This window comes from Rhinichthys klamathensis, unplaced genomic scaffold (assembly GCF_029890125.1).
Source record: "Rhinichthys klamathensis goyatoka isolate OS25496 unplaced genomic scaffold, OSU_Roscu_1.1 h1tg000325l_1, whole genome shotgun sequence".
NCBI classification, from domain to species: Eukaryota; Metazoa; Chordata; class Actinopteri; order Cypriniformes; family Leuciscidae; genus Rhinichthys; species Rhinichthys klamathensis.
Genome location: NW_026606840.1, coordinates 3,281,991 through 3,308,364, shown reverse-complemented (window position 1 = coordinate 3,308,364; position 26,374 = coordinate 3,281,991). Strand labels below are relative to the sequence as shown.

General features: G+C 38.0%; 1 protein-coding gene across 1 annotated transcript in view; it reads left to right on the top strand.

Annotated features, from left to right (window-relative positions):
• vegfc (vascular endothelial growth factor c) overlaps nt 1–26,374 on the top strand; it is a 48,007-nt gene that overhangs the window by 3,223 nt on the left and 18,410 nt on the right. The window contains exons 2-4 of the mRNA XM_056271816.1: nt 8,882–9,092; nt 9,334–9,524; nt 17,546–17,685. Coding sequence (XP_056127791.1) covers nt 8,882–9,092; nt 9,334–9,524; nt 17,546–17,685 — 542 coding nt within the window. The remainder of the gene's footprint in view (nt 1–8,881; nt 9,093–9,333; nt 9,525–17,545; nt 17,686–26,374) is intronic.

The following is a 26,374-nucleotide window of genomic DNA, read 5'->3' as shown; positions in this document are numbered from 1 at the left end:
CTTTTTCTATTTTATTGTACTTTTTTTATTTTTTAGTGCACATTTTAAGTATTAGTTTAGTTTTCAGTCTTTAGGCAACCATTTTTTCGGGTTTCTTCTGGTTTACGTAATAGTTTTCAATAACGATAATCTTGGTATAGAGCCAATCAAAAATGTCTCTCTTCAGTCAGTCAGTCAGTCAGTCAGTCAGTCACATGGACAAACACAGAAAAAAAAAAAAAAGAATTAAGCTACTTTTTGGTTTGGACATCTGTAAAAATCACTCTCTTATCTGTAGTGATTGCATTTTCAATTTGAGTTGTAGCTGTCTCCTTCTTTTTGCGCTGTCTATAAACTGGCTGTGGATCTCAGTCCCCTTCAGCAGAGGAATTTAGCCCTGACTGTGGCCCAGCAGTGTGCCTGAAGCAGCTGGGGGACTGAGATTTTCTGGGGGTTTTTGCACTTTTTTCAGATCGAAGACCGCTTTTGCAATTTCCTCTGCAAGGAGAAGCACTGGAATGTGTTACAGCAGAAAAATCCACATCACTAAAAAAATTATCTTTTCTTTTTTTACCTGCCTTCTTCTAGGAACCTTATTATAGCCAGTGTGTGGACCACTCTGGGAGTGTAAACTGTTAGTATTGAGTAGTATGGAGTAAGAAAAGTATGGAGACTAGACCCTTGGTAGTAGACTAAGGCAGCATTTCCCTACTTTTTTTGTCTTATGTACCCACAGAGCCCCATCAGTAAGCCTTAAGTACTCCTTTATAGACAATACATCAGAAATGTTTCTTTTTACACATTATACAGAATATCATTTAACATTGTTGTAAAATTGGTCACCTTTACTGTGATTAGTTTGAGCTAAAAACAGTAGATAATGTAGGTTAAAAAAAACCTTGCCATTCGTTTCCCTTTACGACTGAGCTTGTCTGACTGTTCAGTGAGCAATCATGCAGAAACTTTCCCTATTAGACAAAATGACATATTTATTTATAAATCAAATTTAGATGTGAAATTTGACAAACATAAAGTCATTAATCCTCTTTGGAATACCATAGAAGCAGGACATTTTAACAAACGAGTGGATATGCAATCATTTGTAAAGATCTTAATGAGAAGTCATGACTTGCAGTGTAGCAAAGACTTACAGATTAACAAAGACTTACAGAGACTTACAAAAGGAAATGGAAATATTTCTAAACCCCGAATCACTGCTCTAAAGGATAAAACTGGTTTGTGTAGTGACCCGTTCATTTAGTCAGAGTGAGACTGCGAAAGGTACAGGTAGTGCACATGTAGGCTGAGGCCAGAATTATCATCATAAAAAAAAAAAAAGTGTGTTGCTCTGGAGACCTGGGCAGTGTCCAAAATCACCCCCCTATACCCTCATTTATTATTCCCTACATTAGTTTACTAATATATTTCACTTGAGGGAGTGAATGAAAACTTGTGAGTGAATTCGGACACTGAGTGCGGTGGAATGGACTGCCGCTTTTGGATAGTTTTTGCTTGCTGTTTAATCATTATTTGAAACTTAGCAAACTGGCAGCTCCAGTAGTAAGATGAAAAGATTCATCTTGCACTCTGTCATGGAAACTAATATATGTAATGGTGGGGTGTACCCAGGAACAGGCTGAAGACTCAGAAGATGAAATCCAAACAACACTTTAATAATAACACTCAAGAATCAGGTAACAAGCAGGAAAACGCACGTTAACACGACAGTGTAGGTATTACGGTGACTGGACAAGGAGTGCAGGAGATGGAACAACTTAAGTAGTGAACACAACGAAGATAATTACTAAACACAGCTGACGCACATGAACTAATAATGACGGTAACCAAGGAGACGGATGAGTAGCGGGAAACTGAACAGAGAAACATGTGACAGATGAAAACACACTGAAAGTCCATGAACAAAACTAAACTAAACTGAACTTGACAGTATAAATCTTAATTAAACGATTTAATATCCAATTAAAAGGGAATTTGAACCTGTATGATATTACGCTGTAGCCACATTGGACCAGCGGTTTGGAAAGTGGATGGATGATTCAGATGTGGGTGACATCTGGTCAGATGTAGGAATTAATTCAGTGCGCAACTCTCACAGTATGATGTTTTATTAACAAAGTTCGAGAGGAGCACGTTCAGTTAATTAACACGAGTGGAGTGCACTCAGCAATCAATGATAAGAGGTGTATATATAGATTCAGCAATCTCACCTCACTCCATTGATAGTTTAGCAGCATCCCTCCACCGCCCCTTCTCCACACTTCCAGTCCTAAACACTTACAGAGGGGGGAGTACTCTGGGTTCGGGCCAAACTCCGAGCTCGGAGCCCTCCACCCGGACAGCACGCCAAATACACATTAAATCTTATCCACTCTAAATTATATGTAAGTGTGAACTCGTGAAGTATTATGGGAATTCTCTAGCCGTTGAGCGTACATCATTGTACATTTGTTATTGCGGTGCATTGTGGGATTGAATGAGTGCACGCGATAACGTCCACTATGGTTTCGGACACCACTACAAATGGCTGTCCTTATTGTTAAATGTGTGTGTACATCTACAAATGTGTGGAGTCCTTATTATTTTGCATTGTTTTGTGTGTCACACTTAGTATTGTTAGGTTAATGTGTGTAGGTTGTCTTCTCTGGTGCCTAAAGGTCTTTATATTTGAATAGAATGCATTGTATTTACAAAAAGAATAGGGAAAATGAAATTCTGTCATCATTTACTCAGACTCGTGTATTCCAAAAATGTGTTATTTATTTTGTTGAACACAAAAGAAGAAATTTTAGCTAAATGCCGAAGCTGCTCTTTTCCATTCAGTGAAAGTAGTTTAGGAGCAGAAACAGTAGTAAGAAAAACGGCAGCTTGGAATTTCAGATAATTAACCGCTTATGTGTTTAACACAGAAAAGAAAGTCATACAGGTTTGGAACAACATTATGGTAAGTAAATGGTGATAGAGTATTCATTTTTAGACAAACTAATCTTTTAAAGCTTTCTTAAGACTTGTGTAATCCACATGCCAAGACCTATGAATACTCGCTGAGTGGATGCTGCTTAAACCTTACTAATGTCACTCTTGACAGTTTCTGTCCTGCCAGGATATTTGCTTCATATAATGCTTTAAGTATGCCAAAACAAGAACCCCTCCTGCCCCCACTGTATCTGTAGCTTTTTAAAAACTTGTCTACAGGGAGTTTCATTGGGATTTTAATGCAGAGCTCTATTATGTTTTGGAGAGCTCAAGATTTGGGTTACAGAACATTAGACCTAATATCCCTATGGTCTTATTGAGTAGTGGGCAACCCTCCAGGCTAATAGCTTTATTGCACCACAGAAACCTTAACCAAGTACGCGTCAGAAGTGCACAGTAATTGCATCCTGACACACGCCTGCCTCTACACGTGAAACGGATCAGACCCAGAAAGCAAGTCTTTCTAAAAAACGAAGAGAGGTTCTTATGGGACTCAGACAAATCTCTAGATTATTTCTTAAAGTCAACATAAAATCAAAATGGCACATTCCTGCTCTTATTATGCATGATTCACGACTTTCCATTTTGGCTGAGATTCAGAGCCAAATTAATCTAAAAACTGATATAAAAAATAAAAATAAAGAATTCTAGTGTTGGCGTAGTTAGCAATGGCGCAAAACAGTGTAAACACTGTAATGCAAACCGAGGCAACGTGGAGCTTTTTAACTGTTTATACTGCAAATTGGTTTTTGAATGGACTGATTCAGACATAGGCCGTGCTCTCTGTTGTTACGTGCTCTATGTTGTATCCAATGCTGCTCAGTCATATTAATGGATCCAACAGATACGAGGCTAAAGCCTGGAAAAATTATTTCCATGCGGATGGTCTGGTCTCAAGAGCGCATGCAAATGTGCATTAGCGTGTGTACTGAATCCAGCGGTTGGTTTAGATTCATACGAGAGGCCGTAATATAGAATTAATTAGCTTCATAGTGCAGTCCTCCTACCTTTGGGAGCATCTCAATTGCTTTAGGAAAACGTGACAGATTAGGATTGTTTGTCTGAAATGTGGGAAGCCTGGATGTTGAAGAGGGTCTCAGTTACTCTTCAGACTTGTGGCCAGACTTATTCTCCAAGGAATTGGTTCTCCCTAGGTCAAAGGCTCAAAGCTTGCAGTTAGTTCTAGGGTTTCTAGGAGATCATTAGGGGGTTAATGATATTTCAGATCCTCTTACTCTCCTCCTGAGTGTTGGCAAACGTAGACCCAGACATGCCCCCAGCAGACTTCAACGACATCATTCAAGTTCAGTGAGCACAGCACCATTCGCAAGCCTGCTCTCTGGAGTCCAATATTGAGGATGAAAGGTATGTCTGGAACAGATGCAACATGTGTTCTTGTGCATATGCACCACTGCTATAATGTCCATGATGGGGGCCATGTTTCACCTGAGTTCAGTGAGCATGTGTTATGCTCTGTGTTGAAGTCTGTAATACTCCCCAGTGACAGCATTTTTTTTTTTTCATTGTGTTGAAAGTAGAATTTAGTACAATAATGGCTTTGACTTTATTTGACTAAAGTGTCTTTTATTTACTTGAAAATATAACCTATGTGTGCAGAAGCAATCTGGTTAAGCACTGTTATGATTATAATCTCTTGTACTGTCTGTTCCTCTCTTCACAATTGCATAACTGCCCATTATAGATAATAAACCACAATTGACTACTTGAGAGGCCTTTGTAGCAATAAAATTGTAGCAGAAATTTCTTTCTGAATGGTTAGCTATGAAATAAATGTATCTGTGTAAGAAAGTAGAAATCATGAAATTGTCAATTTTGCTGCTGAAACACATTTGAAACAACTGTATTTTCGCAAATACATCGATCAATTTTTGATTAAATAATCTTCAACAAGCTAGTTATCTTTATCTAAGGAGTATATGAAAATGTGAACTCATAAATCATGAAGTTGTGATAGCTGACGTTTTGATTAAGCTTTAATGTAGGAGTATGGGGTGACTGTAATGGAAATGGAACTGTATAAACCTGGCCTAAATATTAAGCCTTTTGACTCAGACTAAAGGAATTCATTCGGTGAGGGTGCCTTCCAGAAACCTCATCCAAAATAGCTCCGGATGCTGGTATCGGCTTAGAGGATAAACTCTAACCTCATTGCCAAAAAAGGATCTAGTTGTTTGTGTCATTGTGTCAGTTTTGTGGTTTGCTTCAGGAAACACTACGCCATCAAGGGAATACGTGTTGCTTCAGGGTGTCTGAAATGAGCATTCGTCTTATGATGCACATTTTATAATTGCCATCAAACTGTTGACTCACATTTGAACTTTAAAATAATGGCAGTCATGATGGTGTCATTGTCATTATTATGAGCGTATGTGGCATCCAATGATTTTGTTAAAGTGGAGATGGCATCCTGTCCCAAGTGTTAAACCCAGCTGCTTTCTATTGTGGTTAATTCAATGAGACATACTTTCTAGCTTGGTGAAGGTGAAGTATTTTTTATTGGTTAACGGCACAATGTGGCTCATGGCTGGCCACTGATGTTGTATGCATCTATCATCAGGTCATCATTTCATTACATCCCATGAATCACTGCTTTTCGGGGCCAAATGCAAATCTTGTATTGACGCCATTCTCCCTTCAACTTGATTAATCAGATGTACTGTGTATTTTCTTTCATTAAAAATGTTAAACCATGTTTAAAGGGATAGTTCACCCTAAAATGAAAATTAAGTCATAATTTACTCAACCTGGTGTTGTTCTAATATGCCGTTCTTCATTTTTCGGACCACGGAAGGAGAAATTTTAAAAATGTCCCACTCGCACTCGTCCATATAATGGCAGTGAATTAGCGACCAGCATCAAGCTTTTAAGAAAAGATGCAAAAGTATCACAGAATGGTATCATGCCATATATTCCAAGTGTAATGGGGGTATATGATAGGGTTTGGTGAAAAACAAACGGAAATGTAATGTATTATTTAATGAAAATCCTGATCTTGGCCTGATCTCTATTAGTGGCATTGTTCACTCCGACTCACCAGTAAAAGGTAATAAAAATAGCTGCAATTAGTTGTATGCAATTTGAATTTGATCTTTATATGAAATTAAATGTGCATTTAGCATGATATTTGATATTGAGTCTGACTGGTAAATGTGAATGAAATATAATTTAGTACATTTATTATTTTTATTATTATGCATTAAAATAGATTTTCTTTTGTAATATTAGAATAAAGCTATCCCTAATATTATGAATTAGATCACAAGAGTAAAACAATGAATGCATTTCTGGGTCAAGTGCTCTCAGACTTCATGGTTCCCATTTGTATCGTTCTCCCATCAGTGTCTTTTTTTAGTTACCACTAAAACATAAAAATAGGGCATTGTATTAGCATTTTTACAATGACCAAACCTGAAGTTTGGGCCTGACTCACGTGTGAATGTGTCTGTGTTCTGTGCACCACACATAATTTGCTCAGTCTCCATTGTTTCTGGTAGGAAACAGACCAGTGTGTTATCTCAGGAATCACTGTAAACAAAGGCATGGAAGAGGCCACATACAAAAGTCTTGTTCATACTCTTTTTGTGGTATTTGGGTTTCCTGAATAAACAGAAGGGAGTCAATGCAGAAGCGGTCATTTCCTACAAGGATTATATTTTTCCTCTTTCCACGATCAGAGCTATTTTCCTTGGTATGCGGTAAAACTGAATGTTTGCAGGTAACGATGTGGGTTTAGAATCTTGTTCAGCTACTATGTCAAAGGTTTTATGATAACATTTGAAACTATGCAATCTTAAAGTCATATTTCATGTAAATGGTTACATTTGTATATATTCTGGCACAGCGAAGTGTCCTGTATCATGAAGAAAAATGGCCTTCAAGATTATACTTTCAAAAAATTGTCAAAAGCTCCTGTTTTTTCTGAAGATCTCCTTTGAAAGAGAGTTAGGTAGGGAGGCCTAGAAAAGCATTGCTTGTACTTATCCGGCCCCAAAAAAAGTATTTTATGTAAATAATAAGTTTTACAGCAAAATGCAAGAGTAAGAGAAAGCTAATTTCCTACCATTTGATATAATGAATTGTCTGCTGTAAACTTGGTGATTTGCCTAATGAGATTTCGATAAAGAAAAAGAAAAAAAGTGTTTATTCACCAGTCAAATGTGATACAGAGTGGCTGGGACCAATACCAAAGACTGGCCTTCTGGAAAGGGGAATTCTGTTGAGGCTCAATTTCTAGTGGTTTTTTTTTTTCTAAAAAAATTTAACACCTCTACAAGAGGGGGAGGGTGTTTTTTTATCGACAGCCATGATCAGCTATGTGGGTAAACTGGGCATGTTTCCTGGAATGTCCCAGACAGCAGTATCATTTTCCATCAGGGACTTCAGGCTGTTTCAGACGCCGTTGGTGTTTTCACACTTCTTGCAAACTTTCATTCTGCTGCGGATTGTGGGGAGGTCAAGACTTTGGGGGTTTGATTGCGTGTGCTAGGGTGTCTCTTGCTGCAGACAGACATGGCTCCGTCTTCACAGGCAACCCTGGATCGCACCCATCAGCTTACTGAGTAAGCAATACTTTCAATTGGCTGAGTCGAGACCATTGAGTTCTGACCATTCCATTCATTAAAGCAGGATTTACATGTCTCAGTTTCACTCTTCACATTCATACATTTTGACATGGGAAAGATTTACCTATATCTGTCTGATTGTGGTACATTCATTTTAAAAACCCATCTCATGAGTAAATAGTGATTTGTAGTGTCAGCATGATTAAATACAACAAAATGTTACCGGCATACAGTTGGCCATTATAACTGTCTAGTGATATGATAAAACAATGGAAAAGTTAATCACATGTGTTTATTATCACAGATTAGATCTACAAATATTGATTCAGTGAGTAGAGTCACAAACCATATTTTCTAAATCAATGAGAGATTGAAACATGCAATAAAAATAACATAAAAACAATTGATTTTTTCTTAGTTGCTTTGGGATTTATACAATATATGCTTAATTGTTGCAGTAGTTCTGTCCAGCACATTGATCATACCCTCTTCAGGATATATAGCTCTGGTGTAACTGTAGGCGTAACTTCATGCTGCTGTCCAATGAATAGGTTGCCCAAAAATTAAAATTCTGTCATCATTTACTCTCGTCTTTCCAAAACTGTATGAATGTCTTTTTTGGAACATGAAAGAAAAAATCTTTTTTTTTCAATACAGTGAGAGTCAATGGGTAACCAAAACTGTTTGGTTGATAACATAAATGACAGAATTAAAAATTGTGTGTGAACTATCCTGTTAAGTGTTACTCTGGTATAGAATCCCTCTTAATGGGATAGTCCACTCAAAAATGAAAATTCTGCCATCATTTACTCATCCTTATATTGTTCTAAACCTGTTTAACTTTATTTCTTCTGCAGAATGTAAAATATATTTTGAAGAATGTTGGTAACCAAACAGTTTCGTGGACAAAAATGTGTGGTTTTTGGGCAGTTTTTGAACCAAAATTACATTGGAAGTCAATGGGAACCAAAACTGTCTAGTTACCAAACATTTTCTGTTTCCATTGACTTCCATTGTAATTTTTGACCATATAATGGAAGTCAGTCAGAACCAAAACTGTTTGGTCACCAAAATTCTTCAAAATATCTTCTTTTATGTTCCGCAGAAGAAAGATTGTCACACAGTTTTGGAACAGTTTTTGGGTGGACTATCCTTTTAAGAAAGAGTAATTTTTCAGGTATGTGGTATTTCCAACAAGTCTCTTAAATTGTGTCCTTGCCTAAGAAAAAGTTAATTGTGACAGAAGAATTGTGAAGAATTCTTTGTAGAAGAAGCTGACAGGCTGCTTTTCCCCAATTTTATTCTGTTTCTCTGTGTCTTATCAGGAGCATTCAGAGCCAGACCTGGTGGAGCAGTTACGTTCAGCGGGTAGCGTGGATGAACTTATGAGGATAGTTTACCCCAGCTACTGGAGCATGCTGAAGTGTCGTTCCAAGGCTGGATCGCGCTTACCTCACAGAGAATACAGCTCCACAGAAACAAGGTCGGAGGAGGCCTCCTTTGCGGCTGCTTTCATCAATCTTGAAATTATTAAAAGTGAGTGACTATTAATTTAACACTGGCACAGATTGTGCTGGCAGTGTTTTTTGTCATTATTGTCTTAAAGCCAAGAATTTTATATACTTTTTGACAGTCCTGACAAAAAGTTTCTTTAGGATGCCAAGAATGTGTCAGACCATGATCTGCAATAATTGCAGTGCATACAAATCCATGTATTTCACTGCTGGCCTTTTTTTTTAATGTGCCTCTTCTTCCTGTCTCGCTGCGCTTCCTCCAGGTATTGAGACAGAGTGGAGAAAGACCCTGTGCATGCCACGCCAAGTTTGTTTAGATGTGGGGAAAGAGTTTGGGGCAGCTACAAACACCTTCTATAAACCACCCTGCGTGTCTGTCTACAGATGTGGGGGCTGCTGTAACAGTGAGGAGCATCAGTGCGTGAACATCAGCACTTCATACATCAGCAAGACGGTGAGTGACTCTTTCAGCATGTGTTTGTGTCCACAAATCTGTTTTGAACCAATGATGAGCAGTACTGACCCTAAAGTGTAATTTTGCTGATGTTAGTGTAATCCAGCCCGTTCTCATCCCAAGGCGTCATACATGTGACGCTTTTGACATTTCGTCGAAATCTTACACACATGGCATCCTTTAGCGTCAATATGAGACGCAGATCCCAAGGCGTCAGTGTTGGGAAAGTTCTTTTTCTACATGAACTAGTTCAAAGTTCAGTTCACAAATTTTAAAATGAACTAGTTTAGTTCATAGTTCATTCTTCAAAAAATGAACTAGTTCATAGTTCTTTTTTTCCATATGTTGCTGCGAGCTTCTTTTTTTAAATTATTGCCACAGCCCATATACAACCACAGACAGCAATTATTTTATCGACGGGCAAAGTTTGCACAGAAATGTAAGATTTTTCCCATCCTCACCAACCTTGTCAACTCGTTAAAATGATCATACAACGCCTCCTCACTCGCTGCTTTTGTCGAGCTCATGCTGCTTTTTGTTTTGATGAATCATGCGGCGGAGCGACGCTGGTGGCTGGTGTTGCCAGATTGGGTGTTTTTTCTCGCTACATATTAAGGCCTGTTTACGTGTGTTTTAGCCGGGTTTTCGCCTGGAAGGCTCCATAGAAATCTGGCACCCTATTGAGCGAAGTTAAACTGAGAGAGCGTGCGTTCACAGACACCAGAATGAACGTGTTCACAGTAACGTTCATCAGGCAGTAATTCAGTACGTTCAGTTCACGTTCGCCCTAAATATGAACGAGTTCATGAACTATCGTTCATTGAACACGTTCAGGCACAACACTGCAAGGCGTCATAACCGTAACCCTACCCCAGACCTAAACCTACCCATTACAGTGCGTGTTATATTGACGCTAAAGGATGCCATGTGCTTAAGATTTCGACGAAATGTCATATGGCGTCACCTATATGAGGCCATAGGATGATAATCTGTTGTGTAACCCCATCATCCACAAGAGAGGAGAACTCCGAAAAGGGCAACATCCACAGTGTGTTTCTTGCAAATATAACAGTTTATTATACAACATTCTTCAAAATATATTTTATGTTCCGCAGAAGAAAGATTGTCACACAGTTTTGGAACAGTTTTTGGGTGGACTATCCTTTTAAGAAAGAGTAGCACGTTGGGTATTAGGAAATTGAAAAGAAACAAAACAAATAAAAAAACAATAGTTTAACAGGTACAGACAACATGGTTCCCAATCCTATCCAACGGGAATTACTTGCCAATAAGTGCACACTCAAATCACAGATGATCAAACAAAAACAATTTCACTCCAAACCAAAAGTAATCAAATCAAACCACCATAAATGATTCCCCCCACCTTAACAAAGTAAACCATCTATAAGGAAATGGGAACCACAAAATAAACAAAACAAATAAAACAAACAAAACAAAACACAATCTCACACATTAAATCACTTTGCCACTTCACCATGCAAGACCCAATTTAACCTTGGGGTGTATTCACACCAGGAAAGTCCGATAAGCAGGGGCGTCAGTTTGTGTTGAAAAGTGGTGGGGACAAAAGATCAGATGAAAAAAACATACAACAATATAAAAATAAAAAAAACAATATCGGCGCGCGTTATTCGTCAGCGTTTTTCAACGTGTTTTTTTGTGTTCACACTCAAGCGATTTTCGCTGACGATGAGCCGAGTGAACATGCAAATTCATTCCCTGACATTAGATGGCGCCCATTTGCTCTGCAATACCACTCCATAACATTCTCTTTTATCAAGATTTTTGTAGTCGCTGTGGCGTTTGTCATATAGTTCTTTATGTTCCGACACCAGCAGCTCCACATTCATCTGGCCTTGCATCTTCCTCGTCTTATTTCTTCCCGGCAGTGTAGACGCTACTTGGCGTATATCTTCTTCGCCGTTGCGTATGTGTGCTCGGCAAGACCGTTTTGTGTGTGAGCGCCCCCAAGTTGTGTTTTACTGTAACTTCAGACGCTCCAGAAACGTGAGCAAAAGAACCAATCTCACTGGTCGGATAGTTTTTGACGTGGCGCGTCAAACAAAAAAAACGAACCCGAAACCTTTTTTAAAAAATGACGCTTTTACGCATGGCGTTTTTCGTGTCGGTGTGCACACTCACATTGGCGCCCTTTGTTTAGTCACGAGGCGTTAAACATCAGCGCGCGAAATTCGTCCCGGTGTGAACAGGCCTTAAAACCCTCAACAATGTCGACTGCACATGTAACTGTCCCTGCACCATACTACAGGGCTCGACATTAACGCTTGTCCGCTTGTCCGGGACAACTGGATTTTTTGAATGGACAAGTAAAAGAGAATTTTAATTGCCCCACCGGACAAGTAGGCTCCACAGGCTGCGTGCTCGTTTGTCCCCGGGGGACACCACACACGAGGAGAAATGGGGCCAAAAAAATCAAACGTGTTGGATATCCCCGATTAGAGATCTGAGCGGTCCCGGCGTCCTTCCGAGCAGACGAGAGGAGTCTTAACACACCACACACGGCAGGAATATCTGATCAGATTATTTTACGATAATCGGAGCATCCTTAAGATTGTCGGAAGGGGTAAATCGGGGCTAAAATCGGCCTAAATATCCTGCCGTGTGAACCAGGCTTTACTGATCGGCGCATGCATGTTTTTGGGTCATTTTAGAATCAGTAATAGTTTATTTTGTTTAAGTTACTTTTTTGGACAATGTGCATTGTTTCTTTCTGTATCTAAACTGCATTGCATGTTTTATTTTGTGCAAATAAACCTTTAACATTTCTTGGTTCGCTTGATTTTTCAGAACATTTTAACCAAATGCTTTCAAAAAGTGGTGGGGACAAAATCAGCCATTTCAAAAAGTGGTGGGGACATGTCCCCAGCGTCCCCAGTGTAAATGACACCTATGCCGATAAGTCACTTGCTTTGGTCCGGACCCAATTTTTTTTTATTTTTTTTGGTACGGTTTGCTTTCACACTGCTCTTTTTGCAAGTGAACCAAAATTTGTAAACAAAACCACACGTGTGCTAAGGTCGTCCATTCATTGGACAAGGATTCTCAAGTAGGGAAATCAGGAAGTGCAAAAAAGGCTCAGCATGGAGATATTTCGTACTGCAATATTTATTATTTTACTAATTTTGTGTTATTCTGTATAAACAAAAGTATGAAGAAACTGCGCAGAAGACGGATAAGGTATAAGTTTTCATTCATAGAGAGGGGCTATGTTCACACATTCAAATAATGAGATTCATATTGTATATACTGCTAACAAGTGCTGTCAATGTTAACGCTTGCGATTAAGTTTGTCCAGTTTAACGCAGCATCATCCTTGTATTGTAACTATCGTTACATTATATGAACTGCAAAAGCTTTATTTTTTTGCATCTATGCGCGATTAGACTAAAGAGAACGCTCTGTATGTGAATGTCCTGATGCACACACTCATTCATTCATTCATTCCATTCCAATGATGCACACACGACGCGCAGAAAGACGCGCAACAGTATCGTGTGGCCAGACAGCGCATATTGAACAACAATAACACAAACCAATGCCAAAATCTCCGACTACGGAAGCCTGTTAACTCAAAGGCGCAGTGCTTTCTTGCAATTGGGTCGGTTCATGTTCACACCATAAACGAACCGTACCAGAGTTCGTTTGGAACCGTACCGAGACCACCTCTTCAGCTGGGTCTCGGTTCGTTTCTTTGGTCCGCACCCGAGTTCGATTGCTGTATTCACACCTGCCCAAAAGGTCCGCACCAAGGGGGGAAACGAACTAGAGTTCGATTCAATGGAACCAAACAAGGCAGGTGTGAATACACCCTTAGTCATCTCTTCAGACACCCGTTTAAGCCACCAATGTTTTCAATAAAAAGTAAACCGCAATCATGCATCATCTGTAAAGAACAAAGAAAATACAATTCATGACTGCCCTATAAAGTATCTACAGGAATAAAAAAATAAAAAAACACTTAAAACCATTCAACATAAAAAAAAAACAGATTACAATATAAAAAGCTTAAAACCAAATTTCCCGAATCAATTGAGGTCAGTACCTGTATTCGTACATGTATCTGCTTAATTCTCTGAGGAACCAATCAACCCGTTTCCCAGAAGGACACTACAACAAAAAGCAAATACAAATGTTCAAACTAAACAACTCACTTTAGCCATAATAAATCACAACACTTACCTTCACATTTCATTTATATGCTGCTCATTAATCATATGGTCTTTTCATCTGCTATTATACACAGCCTTGAAAAACACCACACAGCTTCTCCTTAACACTTGGTACCACAAAGAGAAAGCCCAACAAGTTTGATTTCCTTTTATAGTGCCTTGACTCATGGGCTTTGTAGTCCAACTGATTTGTAGTCCTATGCCTTCTACCCCATTACATTAGCAAACTGAATTTGGCTGATGCAGGCGTTTACCAGGGCCGAGAAATTCAAGTTTTTTTGTAAAAATTTTGTGTCATTAGGCAGACTTTTGATAGCTTCAGGACTTTTGTGAAAACTACAGATTACACTTCCGCAATTTTGTATCCCTGTCCACTGACAGTCGGATCGACAGAGGGTTATTAACAGAACAGTTATTGTTAGGGTAGGTTTATAAATAAAAAAATGTATTGTACTTTGTCTACTCTTTAAACAGCATTATGGTAAAATGTAATATTATGGCAGCAGCTTTCTTACCTGTACGCGTACATTTTCCTGTTTTCTCTAGTCAGGTAGCACTGATTTCAAACAGTTTATTTTTGCTTTTCATCTGCATAGGCAGCCAAGTTTCACTGAAAGTCCATTTTGCCAGCGCGGAAGTACCCCTTTAATATTTACATTGGGGAATGCAGGAATAATGACTTCAACATGAAAAAAAAATCTATTGAATGATAAATATTTATTTGACTGACTTTCCAAAAACAGAAGGATTAAGAGATATATACAGTTATTTAATGTAAACTATAAATATACTATAAATGAAATGCAGTTATTTCTAAAAACGGGATTGTCTTTTAAATTTGAGACACTTTCAGTTTAAGCCCCGCCCATATCTGGTTCTTTCTGAATACAGATCTAGAATATTTTTTTCATTGTATCAAATACAGATATATATGTAGGCAACTGTTTCGTTTCATACCTTTAACCAACACCTTTTTAAATTTAATTTAATTGTAAACTTCGATAATCTTCAATAAAGATGTTCATTACTGCTTTGAATAAAAGTGTCTGCTTTTGTTTTAAAGCCTACTTCCCTTTGCAGAGAGAACTGATCTGTTCAGCTTTGATTTAGAAAGTTGTGGATAAGGCAGGGGTTTGGTTGTGAGGTCATGGCTGTGAATTATTTACAAGAAGGCCTCCTTTAATTGCCCACTTATTTTGGGTGGGCTGACCTTAGCAGGCAATGGGTTCTCCTCTTGTGATTTAAACCATGACGCCCTCCCACCAGTTGAGCATCTGAGCAGGTCAAGGCCTCCATGTCCACGCTACTGCAGCAGAGATGTAACACTCCCATTCTGGGCACAAAGCCTGAACAACAGATGCAATCTGAAGATGTTTCAATATATTTTAGTAAGATTTGGATTATGAAATTACAAGCTCCAGGTTTCAATGACAAAATGACTGGTCAAGAAGTAAAAAATGCATCAGATGAACATGGTTGTGTTTTGAATTAATGGTATTAGTATTGATACGATACTGACATTGAGCACAATATAATGTAATGACAACAAGACTTCAAGAGTAAAATATCAAGTGTATATCTGTGATGTACTGTAACTGTAACAAGGGAATCTGTTAGCTTGTCATCTAAAAAAACATATTAAATGGACCTGGTTTCATCTAACCCTTGTCTCACCTGCACATATGTAATGCCCATGCCTATTAGACTGTTAATACTGCAGTAAAGTCATTTTATCATCAAGACTGGTGGGCTGACAGATTTACAGAGTGATCAAGTGAAGCTTTTGGGATCGCTTGTCCTGGTAAAAGCAGTTAACAACTAAATAATGGAGTTCTGCAAACATCAAAGAAAGAGAGTATTTCACAAGCTTTTGACCCTATTCCATTTAACCAGATCAATCTTCTATCTGTAGAGTAGAGCTGCTTGTTAGTGTTTCCATTGTTCTTGATTTAACATTAGGTGTTAAAAATAGTTTTCTTATACTTACATTGTGCCTTTGTATTGCCTGTGCATTCTGGATTGATGCCAGTCCGATACAGTACATTTTCACAGATTTTGAATGCTAAAGAAGTGATCTTTAGATGTACTGTAGCTATGCATTTACAAAGTGGCTAAATGATGCTTCTGTGTACCTAAGAGGGATAGAAGAAGATGAGTCCAAGGAGAGGTAGAAAAGAATATCTGCTGAGTGAAGTGAGCCAACCAGAGGAGACTGGAATATCCAACGCTATCTCACGACCAATTCGTACGAATTCGTACGAGTGATTAAAAGGTGGCTAATTCGTACTAATTCATATGACCTCGCTCGTACGAATTTGTACGACTTGTCTAAACCCACGTGATGGGTAGGTTTAGGGGCGGGGTCAGGGGTAGGTCATTCGTACGAATTCATACGAATTTGGTAACTCGTAAAATATGTACGAATTAGCAAAAATCGTACGAATTTGTACGAGTGAGGTCGTATGAATTAGTACGAATTAGCCACCTCGTAAAATTCGTACGAATTGCCATGAGATCGGGCTGGAATATCACATAATTATCTTCCTCATCAGAAATAATTCATTTATGTGTGCCTTGAGAGTGATTTGTTAATCCAACATGAGCTGACATTGGAGGTTTAACATTCCAGAATGTTTGGAAGCTTGTTTGTTTGTTTTTCCTGCTGAAAGAATCTGCTGCCTTGGTTGCTGAAGGTTTCTATAGCACCCACTATTCTTGTCAAAGACACTGAACTGAGTGGAAGAGTAGACATAAGAGTTTGATGAGTAGACAAGACAATACAGACCAAAATTAAATGTATGGCATCTATGACTCAGCCTCATGCCGTTCCAGGCCTGTATGACTTTCTTTCCATGTTCTTTTCCATGCAATTACATTTATCTTTACTGAAGCTTTCAAACTTAAAAAAAAGACAAAGCAATCACCATAAAATTATCCTAAAGGTGGTGAGGTACCACTCACAGCTCACTGAAGGGAAAGTTTATCAATGAATTTCGATTGGTTTCGAAGTTCATTGATGCTATTGTACTAGCACACAAGTCATATGGTGCTTCAAAGCAAAAACAAAAAAAATCCCATTTATCAGAAATTCTCCTTTTATGTTCCACAGAGGTAAGAAAGTCATATGCATTTGGAGCAACATAAGGGTGAGTGAATGAGTACAGAATTTTCATTTCTGGGTGAACTGTCCCATTAAGGAATTTATTGAATCATGTAGATTAGTCAGATCCAATGATGCTTTTAGGCAAATTAGTTTTTTTGAAAGCACACCAACTTTCCTAATGTTCTCAATCATTCTCATAAAAAAAATCAACAATGAGACTCTTTGTCATTTATGATATATATGACATAAAACATAAAATTAAAACTAAATGTACTTGGCCATTTTAGCTGCACAATCCCGTTACAAGCACGATTGCACATTCAACATAAATTCCTTGGAATGTTTCCCCATAGCTGGAGGAAGTTTTGATTTATTGGTCTAACATTATTTGCCTGCCTTGCAAATTATCTTGCACAAGTTCCCCATTTCCCCTTACCAGTTTGTTTGATCAGACTGTAGTTGTGGTTGTGTCTGTACACTGATTTCACAGAAAGACAACTCCTTGCACAACTCCTTTAGACATAAATCCATTCATTAATCTTGATTTAGATATAATTGACTGCCCACAATTCATTTTGACATCTAGCAAACTCCTTAAAGTATAAGTAACCTTACATGCGGTCTCACATCTTACGTCAGCAGTTAGTCTGTGTAATTCTGTAGTATTTTATTGAAAATGTGACCTTTCTTCTATTTTCACTCTGCAGTTGTTTGAAATCACAGTTCCCATCAAGCAAGGGACCAAGCCAGTCACCATAAGCTTCGCCAACCACACCTCCTGCAGTTGTTTGTCAAAACTGGATGTGTACCGACAGCGGCACTCAATCATACGAAGGGCCCTAGCAGAGTAAGTGTACACACTCCTTTATATCTCCCAAAGCACTATTTTTGAAGTGTGTAAACCCAAATTATGTCAAGGGTTTTAACATGTTAAATATTTAAGTTTACAATATTCTCTCATTTATTTGTTCTTTTGAATGTCCGAGAGGTTAGAATAGAATGTCAGTGTTAGACTAACACTGGTCTACACAGTGCTCAACTGTTGTCACGTTGCATCATGCCACATCAGCTTGAGGCTGTCTGTGAATGTGAAAACCATTGTTTCCAAATCCATTTGTACTTTTTTCAGAAGTAGCGCAAGGAGTTAAGTTAGAACAGGGAATCAGTTTATTGTCTCATCCATGTGTAGTCATTATCACTGATTACGTATAATGGTATAAGAGTGACATTTTGAATATCAATATAACACTGTAGAGATCTCTTTATATAATAAACAGATTGAATTTAGGCTTTTATTCACATAAACATTAATCAACTCACACATCAGTTGTGGTACACGGAAGCTCAAGCATGATCAATGTTTATATGTGAAAGAACTTTCATTTTTGGTGAACGATCTCTTTAAATATATATAATTACACTGAAACAAGGATATCTTAAAAATAAACTTTCTTTTGCAGAACGATGCTAAAGGTGCGGTCATATTTACCATTGTTCGTCAAATTTTCATTTTAGTAGGAATCCATGCAATTGGAAATTTTGCGTAATGGAGAAAAATGTCGTTTTTGCAACGGGTTCAAGCTGCTTACGTGGTTTACCAGTGTACCAACAGAAAGTGGCTTGATTTTAAAGTGACTTCTGTATGAGCCGTGCATCATGCATCACTACACTATTTACACTGGTCCTAATTTGTGACTGCACTTTAAAGGTCCCGTTCTTCATGTTTTTTTGAAGCTTTGATTGTGTTTACAGTGTGCAATATAACATGTGTTCATGTTTCGCGTGTAAAAAAACACAGTTTTTTTCACACAATTTACTTATCTGTATACCGCAGTTTTCACTGTCCAAAAAACGGCCTGATGACTTCCTTGTTCTATGAAGTCCCTCCTTCAGAAATATGTAACGAGTTCTGATTGTGCCAGCGGTTCCTGTGTTGTGATTCGACAGCAGCTTATCGCACGTTGCCCTGAAAGGTCACGCCTCTTACCATAAATTGGAGATGCATGCGCAGCTGAAGTGCTTCTTCTCCGTGGGAGCGCAACAAGACCACGCCCCCTTTTTTTGTGTATTCCTGTGGGCGGAGATTAGTCAAAAAACTGTTTTAGTTACGTCATTAAAAAAGGAAGTAGAGGGATGTAGTCCAAACCGGCCGTTCGCTGTATGCTTTGAAAGGGGACTTCTGTTAAATAAAATATCTCGCTAGGCATTGAACTTTGAGCTTTATAATTCTACAGGTATTATTTATGCTCTAACAGCAACATTACACACTAATTAAAGTTTGAAAAATGGAATCGCGAAGAACGGGACCTTTAAGATTATATGAGGTAATAATCTAAAAAAAACAGTAGCACATACAAATAGAGTAAAATAATACATTTTTAATCCCACTGAACTATTTTGTCACATCGATAAAGTATTTGAATTAAAAAGTTTCTTTAAAATAATATTATAATAGGTTAACTTATAAGAGATGAAGTATCATCATCCAAGACATTCAAGATATTGCCTTTATTTTGTATACCAAATGTGCTTTGGCCCTGAGTAGCGTCTCATCAGCGGATATGTGGCTGCTCTAATGTGTGTATTTTGGATGTAACTGCACACCCAATGACGTACAGTAGCTCATCAAATTGATTTTCATATCGGCAGTGTGGTGTGGCCACCCATTGTTACGGCTGACAGAGAACTTCCTGTTCATATGTTTTAGGAATTTTATCAGGAAAATCCCAGTAGAGAATCCTAATGAACTTACCGTGCAATGTACAGACTTGATTAACTAATCAGCACCGACAAGTGAGCTGCAAAGCACATGTATTATTTTGTTGCCTAATGATAAAAAGCCTATATTTATGTTATTTGTATCAGATGTCCAAATTAAAAAGAATGTTTCAATTAATTTTAGGCTGGTAGTATGCAATTCATGGGTTTGATTCCAGGTATTTTTAACTCAGTAAATACCATGACTGGCAGTTTTTTTACCAAAAGTTTATCTCTGCTTTTAATATATTGTAAGCTGCTTTGGATCAAAACATTAGCTAAACAGTTACGAAACGGTTAATGGAACTTGCATTTTATGCATTCTATAATATGGATAAAAAACTAGATATTCAGAATGAACCATTTTAGAGTTAATACATAGATTGTAACCCCCTGACTCTAACCGCATGCACATTTAAAAGGCTTACAATAGTTCTGCAGGGGTGAGAGAGTATGTATTGCTTGCTTAAACTCAAACCAATATTGCCTGTGGATCACACTGTATCATCAAAAGCAATTTGATACACAGAGCAACCTTGAGTTTTAGCCACCAGAGATAAAGAGAGAGACAGAAATATATTTTTTTCTCTAGTCCTAAACCCAGTTTCTTTATCTCCGATGCCTTCGCATCTTCCCTTGCCGTCACAGTGAAGGATAGAGGAATCATTCTAATGAGAATAGAGCTGAGCAGAGACGCACAGCGAGAACTGTAAACGTAGAAAGATAATGAATCAACTGTGAAACTATTTAATTTTTTTTTGCCGCATCAGCTTAAAAGTTTTCTGTAATGCAGCTTAGCATATTTAGCATTTTTTTTATATTATGCAATACTTAATCATTATTTAATGTACATTCAGTTCAGAATTTCATGAAACTCATAGTTGATAAACTCATAACTGAATGTATATGAACTGATCATTTAAGCATATTACATGTGTATCTAACTGCTGTTTTAATCTGATTTCCATTAAATGGTATACATTGTTTTTGACTAAGGTGTTCACACTTGTAGTTTGGGTCGCTTGGTTTGTTTGGTTCGGGCCCCAAAAAAACCCCATTTAGTCCTAGTCAGATTGCCATTTTTAACACCGAACCTAAAAGGTCCATCTTGGTCCGCTTGTTTGGCGCACACCAGGATTCAGATGGCAACGTTCAGACTTATTCAAATGAACCGCACTAACAGAGTTATCGCACCACGGTTCGTTTTAACCAAACATGCCAAGTGTGAACACACCCTAAAATGAGCTAAGAGAGCTCCCTAGATTTTGGGAATCCAAGTTTTGTATCATGAAATGCGAGTTCCAATTACACACTAATAAACTATCACCTTTTATCTTTTTGCCAATGACTTAATGCTGTTTTACAAAAGCAATAGGTTGGTTTCACGTGACGTCACGCTGCTGCATCGCGAGAGCGCGAAAATTCAGATGGAGGGCAGGAAGTGAAATAGCTGAGGATCTGCCATCAATGTTTTGTGTAGTTTACGGCGGCTCCAATCGTTCTAATCGAGAAAAGGGAAATGTTTTTTATAGAGTACCAAAGATTGTCATTCGTAAAGGTGAGAAATGTAAAAAGCTCACAGAACAACGCCGTAAAAAGTGGATTTTTAACGTAACGTTACGTCTGCGGTTTGGGAGGAGCAGAGTCTGTTAATGCCGTGTCTCTGCAGCGAAGGTATGTTAGCTAGCCAACGTGTTCTTTTGTGTCTGTGTTTATATAGCATTAGGTTGTCGTTCAGAATCAGTGGGAATGGGACATTAAATGATCAAGGTAAATTAGACTCAATACGGACTCTCCGCAACGGTTTCCTCCATAGACGTATTCTTCATGTTTACTTCCTGCCCTCCATCTGAAATCGCCCCGCCTTCCCGCTTCATCATAATCACGTGACTGAAACCCAGCTATAACACTGTCGATTGTTCTATATTGTGGTTTTTGGCATGACTGTGCTGTGGTGTCATGTTTTTGCATGTCAGGAACCACAATGAAGCTCAACCTCCAATTTGTGTTTGCATAAACATTACAGGTGTTGATCGCATAAAACATCCTGGAAATGAGTTGCAAAATACTGTCTTGAATAGAATGGGAACACTGAGTTTGTTTTCTATCATTCAGTATTTTTTTTAGAATGAAGCACAGCCCCTGTTTTCAACTCTGTCTTGTTCCCTTGCATACTTTGTGTAAATGTTTATCATTTTATCCCCTCACAGAACGAAGGATTAGCCCATTCGCTGTTCGTGACAGAAGTCAGTGTGCTAAACAGTGACTCATTGGCACGCGTACTAAGAGGAAAGGAGAGAAAAAGAGTGAAAAAACGTAATAATGTACGCTTTATTTGCAAAAACAGCGACTGCTCTTTCTGTGTGGAGGAAACGTATCGATTCCACATGTGTGGCATTGGAAGCCAGTACGTTACGCCATTGCTCAGAGATCTGTTTGCAAACAGGAGGGGAAGCATACATACAGTGCTGTGCCGCCGTTGAACATTTGATGACTTTGTTTAGTAAAACATTTCCTGTCAGATGGAGCAAGGAAGGCATTATGTCAGTAATAAAATATGAAATCAGTAATGAAAACTAGTCAACAACTTTTACTTGTCTTTTTATGCTGGTTAGTCATTTGCATTGTGTATTTGGTGCTGTATAGTGCATTCAAGGAAAGAAAAATTGCATCACTAGCACTGTTATAACAGTTGAGCTACAGTAACTTCATGATAACTAACTAACTTCATGGTGTTTACAGATGTCTCCAGAATTTCAAGCATCTTGGTTAACACCAAACTGCTTCCATAAATCAGCGTTAAAGGGATAGTTCACCAACTCATCACATACTCAACCTCTCTTTTTTCATCTTTGAAATACAAATGAAGATTTGTTTAATGAAACCTGAATAAATCTCATGTTCTCTTTTGAAAGTCCATTTCACCAAACCTTTGGTGCTTCAAAAAGTTCACAAAGACATATTAAAAGTAATCCATATGAAGTCTTCTGAAGAGACACTGTCACTTTATATAATGAACAGATTTAATTTAGGCTTTTATTTACATATAAACATTGATCAACGCACATACACCGAGCACAATAAGCATGAAAATGAAAGGCCAACCACACTTGACTTGAAAAAACGAACCTTATTGGTTCTTGTGGAAGCTCAAATGTGCTTGTGTGACATGAGAGAACAAACCCTATTGGTGCGAGAACAAACCCTATTGGTTCTCGCACATCAACCAAGCACATTTGATCTTCCGTTTACCATATCTGATGTGCTCGTGTATGAGATGAACGAAAATATCAAGGATTTGGGATGGCATGAGGGTGACTAATTGATGACAGGGTTTTCATTTTTGGGTGAACTAAGCCTTTAATTATTTATCTAAAATGTTTTGCATGTCAAATCGAACCATGTTAAATGTTAAAAAGCAACTCATGAGTCCCTCAGTGAAGAACTGGAGAAAAGAACTGTTTATTGTTATGTGTTTCAGCGCTGTTTTTTCTTAAGCCATCCCCTGTCAAATTGATTTGCGGTAGGGGGAGTGAAAAGGAAAGAGGCAACATCCCCCCACAATGTCCTGCATAGCCAGGCATTGCTTAAGAAAAAGCAGATGTGTTCCTAGGGCGACCTGTGCTGTGGAAGTGTGTTATATGTTGTTTTGGTTTCCTGGACACACTCAGGCTTCATCTCCTCATTCCTTTCGTGCTTTCACGCAAGTGGGGACAGTATAACGTCTGCGCATGTGAGGATGCCGCTTTTTAGAGACGGAGAGTTCAGCTTTAACTTCAGCTGACGTCATTTGCTGTGTGTTTGTCTCTTACACTGTTTTTAATTGTTTACAGCTGTAAAGGTCAACACCCATGTTGGGGACCTGCTGTACGTCTTGCGTTTTGGTCTGTGTTCTTTCTGAATCCGTTCTTGAATAAGAGGAGTATTTCAGTGAATCTGACTCTAAGGCCAGATTAATTCAAGATCACTCCAGATCATCTTTGAATGCTTTTAGCTTGAATCTAATCTTATATTTGGAAAAATCCTGCTCAAACTTGTGTCATCTGATAAAGGCAAGGGCAGGAGCGTCAACGCAGGGTGGTCTGCTTCAAGCATCCAGCTTTCGACCTCAAGGTGTTAACAAAGTCTCGCCGTTCCCGCTGTTTGTTGTGAAGGAGAAAATGTGCATGTTTAACCTCAGATGTGTGGTCTAGAGTGTAACGTAGCATATAAACGCTATTGGTGTTATCAACGCTTGTGCAATGAAATGGCAGAGGGCTGGTAGTGATTATCAGCAGTTGGCTTGTTGTTGCGTTCCGCTTTCTCTCACTCTGTATTGTTTGGGAGTTGATGACTCACTATGTTAAGAAAGTAGAGACTCTCAAGGAGGAGAAACATTCAGACATCAGTACACTACATTCAGACATAGACTGTTACCTAATGACTTTTGACCCCCAGTTGCTCTTTACATGCCAATATGTCTTTGTTTTTCATTAGTTCCTCAAGATTTTACTATTGTTTTCCCACTCTTTCTTGTAAACTACTTAGTTGTTATATAAAGTAAACTTCTCTAGAAATAACTTACATAGAATGAATGAATACATAGTTGTTGTTTATAGTATAGTCACCATCCCATTATTCCATTCTTCTGTTGATTTAATGTTTATAGTATACAACGTCAATTCCTGTAGTTTTGCCACGTAGACCAATTCATTGATGACAAATGAAGTTATTTAGTTTTGACACGGTGAAACCCGACTCAACTGGCTGTTTACAGTTGCCAAGCAAGCAATGCTGCATTTTAGCGCTTTAATTTGGATGTATTCAACTGATGTAATAACATATTTTGGCCGTGTTAAGGCTTTTAATGTGCCTCATCTAATCATGTAATGTATTAATGTTTTGAGTTTGTTTTAGCTCAAGTGTTGCATAATGATTCAAAAACTGACTACATTTGTTGTGAATAATCTTATTTTGTGCATTATGTCCAAGCGCATCAAAAAAGGTTAATTTTTACAATATTGAGTATCAAAAATACTAATTACACCATGGTTATGTTGTGGAAAATATGATGATTTAGGTGTAAAGGATGATTTTCCAGTAAACATAATCAATATCTTAATGCCTATACCTTTATAAAATTACCTATACACCACTTACTGCTTTATACTTTTATAAATATCTCCTGGTTACACAACTGATTTCAATCTCTTGCATAGTTTACTGGAACATTTAGCAGTCCATTATTGTAGGTATGATAAGTAGTGTTTTCAGCGTAGTGAAATAAAGTGAAGAGGTTGTGAAATATGTGTTTGTTTGAACAGCCGACCTTGATTTTGGCATTTTAACATGATTCAAAGTGCAGGCCGACTATCCCTTGTAGCGTAGTTTACATTAACATATGGAAAATGGATATTTATAACCTCTTTAGCCTTTTAAATGTAAATCAGTTGAGCCGCAGACCTCTTCAGACAGCCCCCAGCAAAGAACGTATCAGCTCTGTGTAACAAACAACATATGGGCTTTATTGACCAGGCAGTTGAATTACTGTAGAGGTGGGAATGCAGATTTGTCTCAATGCGGCCAAGGGACGTGTACGACAGTGTTGCCGTATTAGAAACATGCTCTCTAAGTTATGCTAGCTTATATATTATCTTCTTGACACCTTGCTAGACTAAATGGACTCGTCTGTTTTGCGTTACGCAAGGTGCAAGTGCATCACCTCGCGTGGACCATATCATAAGTCCTTTTTATCCCCCCTCTCTGTTCTCAGGAATGTGTTGTTTTATGCCACTGAGCATATGGTAATTGAAAACACATTGAGAACCTTGTACATGTGTAGTTTACCACTGAACCGTTTCAGGGCTAGTTTGCAATTTGCTTTATTTCACGGTTCTGATATTCAACAACCTGTTTTTCTTTTTCTAAGTAAACAACCTTAGAACGCTAATCATGCCGACATCTGTTTGAAAAGCATGCATGGTATGTTTCAAGTTTAGAATGCATACTGGACTGATATGTAATAGTGTTGTTTCATAAAGCTTGTTGTTCTGTCATTAGATATAAGCACATATTCTGTGCTCAGTGGAACGCAATATCAACACGTGTGTCATTATCTAATGTTACTTTTGTTGCCATAAACCATCTTATTCAATGGTTACTCCAATTTTCAATGTATGCCTTCAGACAGGCAGTAATATTCTGATACTCTGGAGTATTTGACTCAAATTCAGTCAGAACAGCAAACAAACTTAGATTTTTACACACCAGGTCCAAACCACATTTTTGATAGCATTTTCTGATGCATCGAATGGTTTAATCAGAGTTAGTTTTTGCACATTTCCAATCTTTTCTCATGCATCACAGTTTTCAGTTTTCAGTTTCCACTTACAACTTGGCATGCACTAAGCCTATATATCAGTCAATATTATATGTAATGTATAGCACTTTTGAGTGTTGTGATGCATAAATTTACTTTTAGCATTTAAGATGATCAATATAATTTTGTGTGTTTTATTCTTAATTTATGCTGACTTAATTTATACTAATTTAAATCAGCAATAACATGAAAATCGTCTTATCAGTATCAGCCAGAAATTTCATTTCGATGCATCCCCTATAATGGTTATTTTCTGTGTTGATAGTTACATCATTACTATAACAACTGAGGGATATACTCTGCATATTGACTACAAACAAACAGAACAGATTTCATAATTTGCTAAATTAAAGTGTGGACATTCAGTCCTAAAGATCAGATATGAAACCCAAATCAGATTTGTGTGCAGTGTGAATAAACC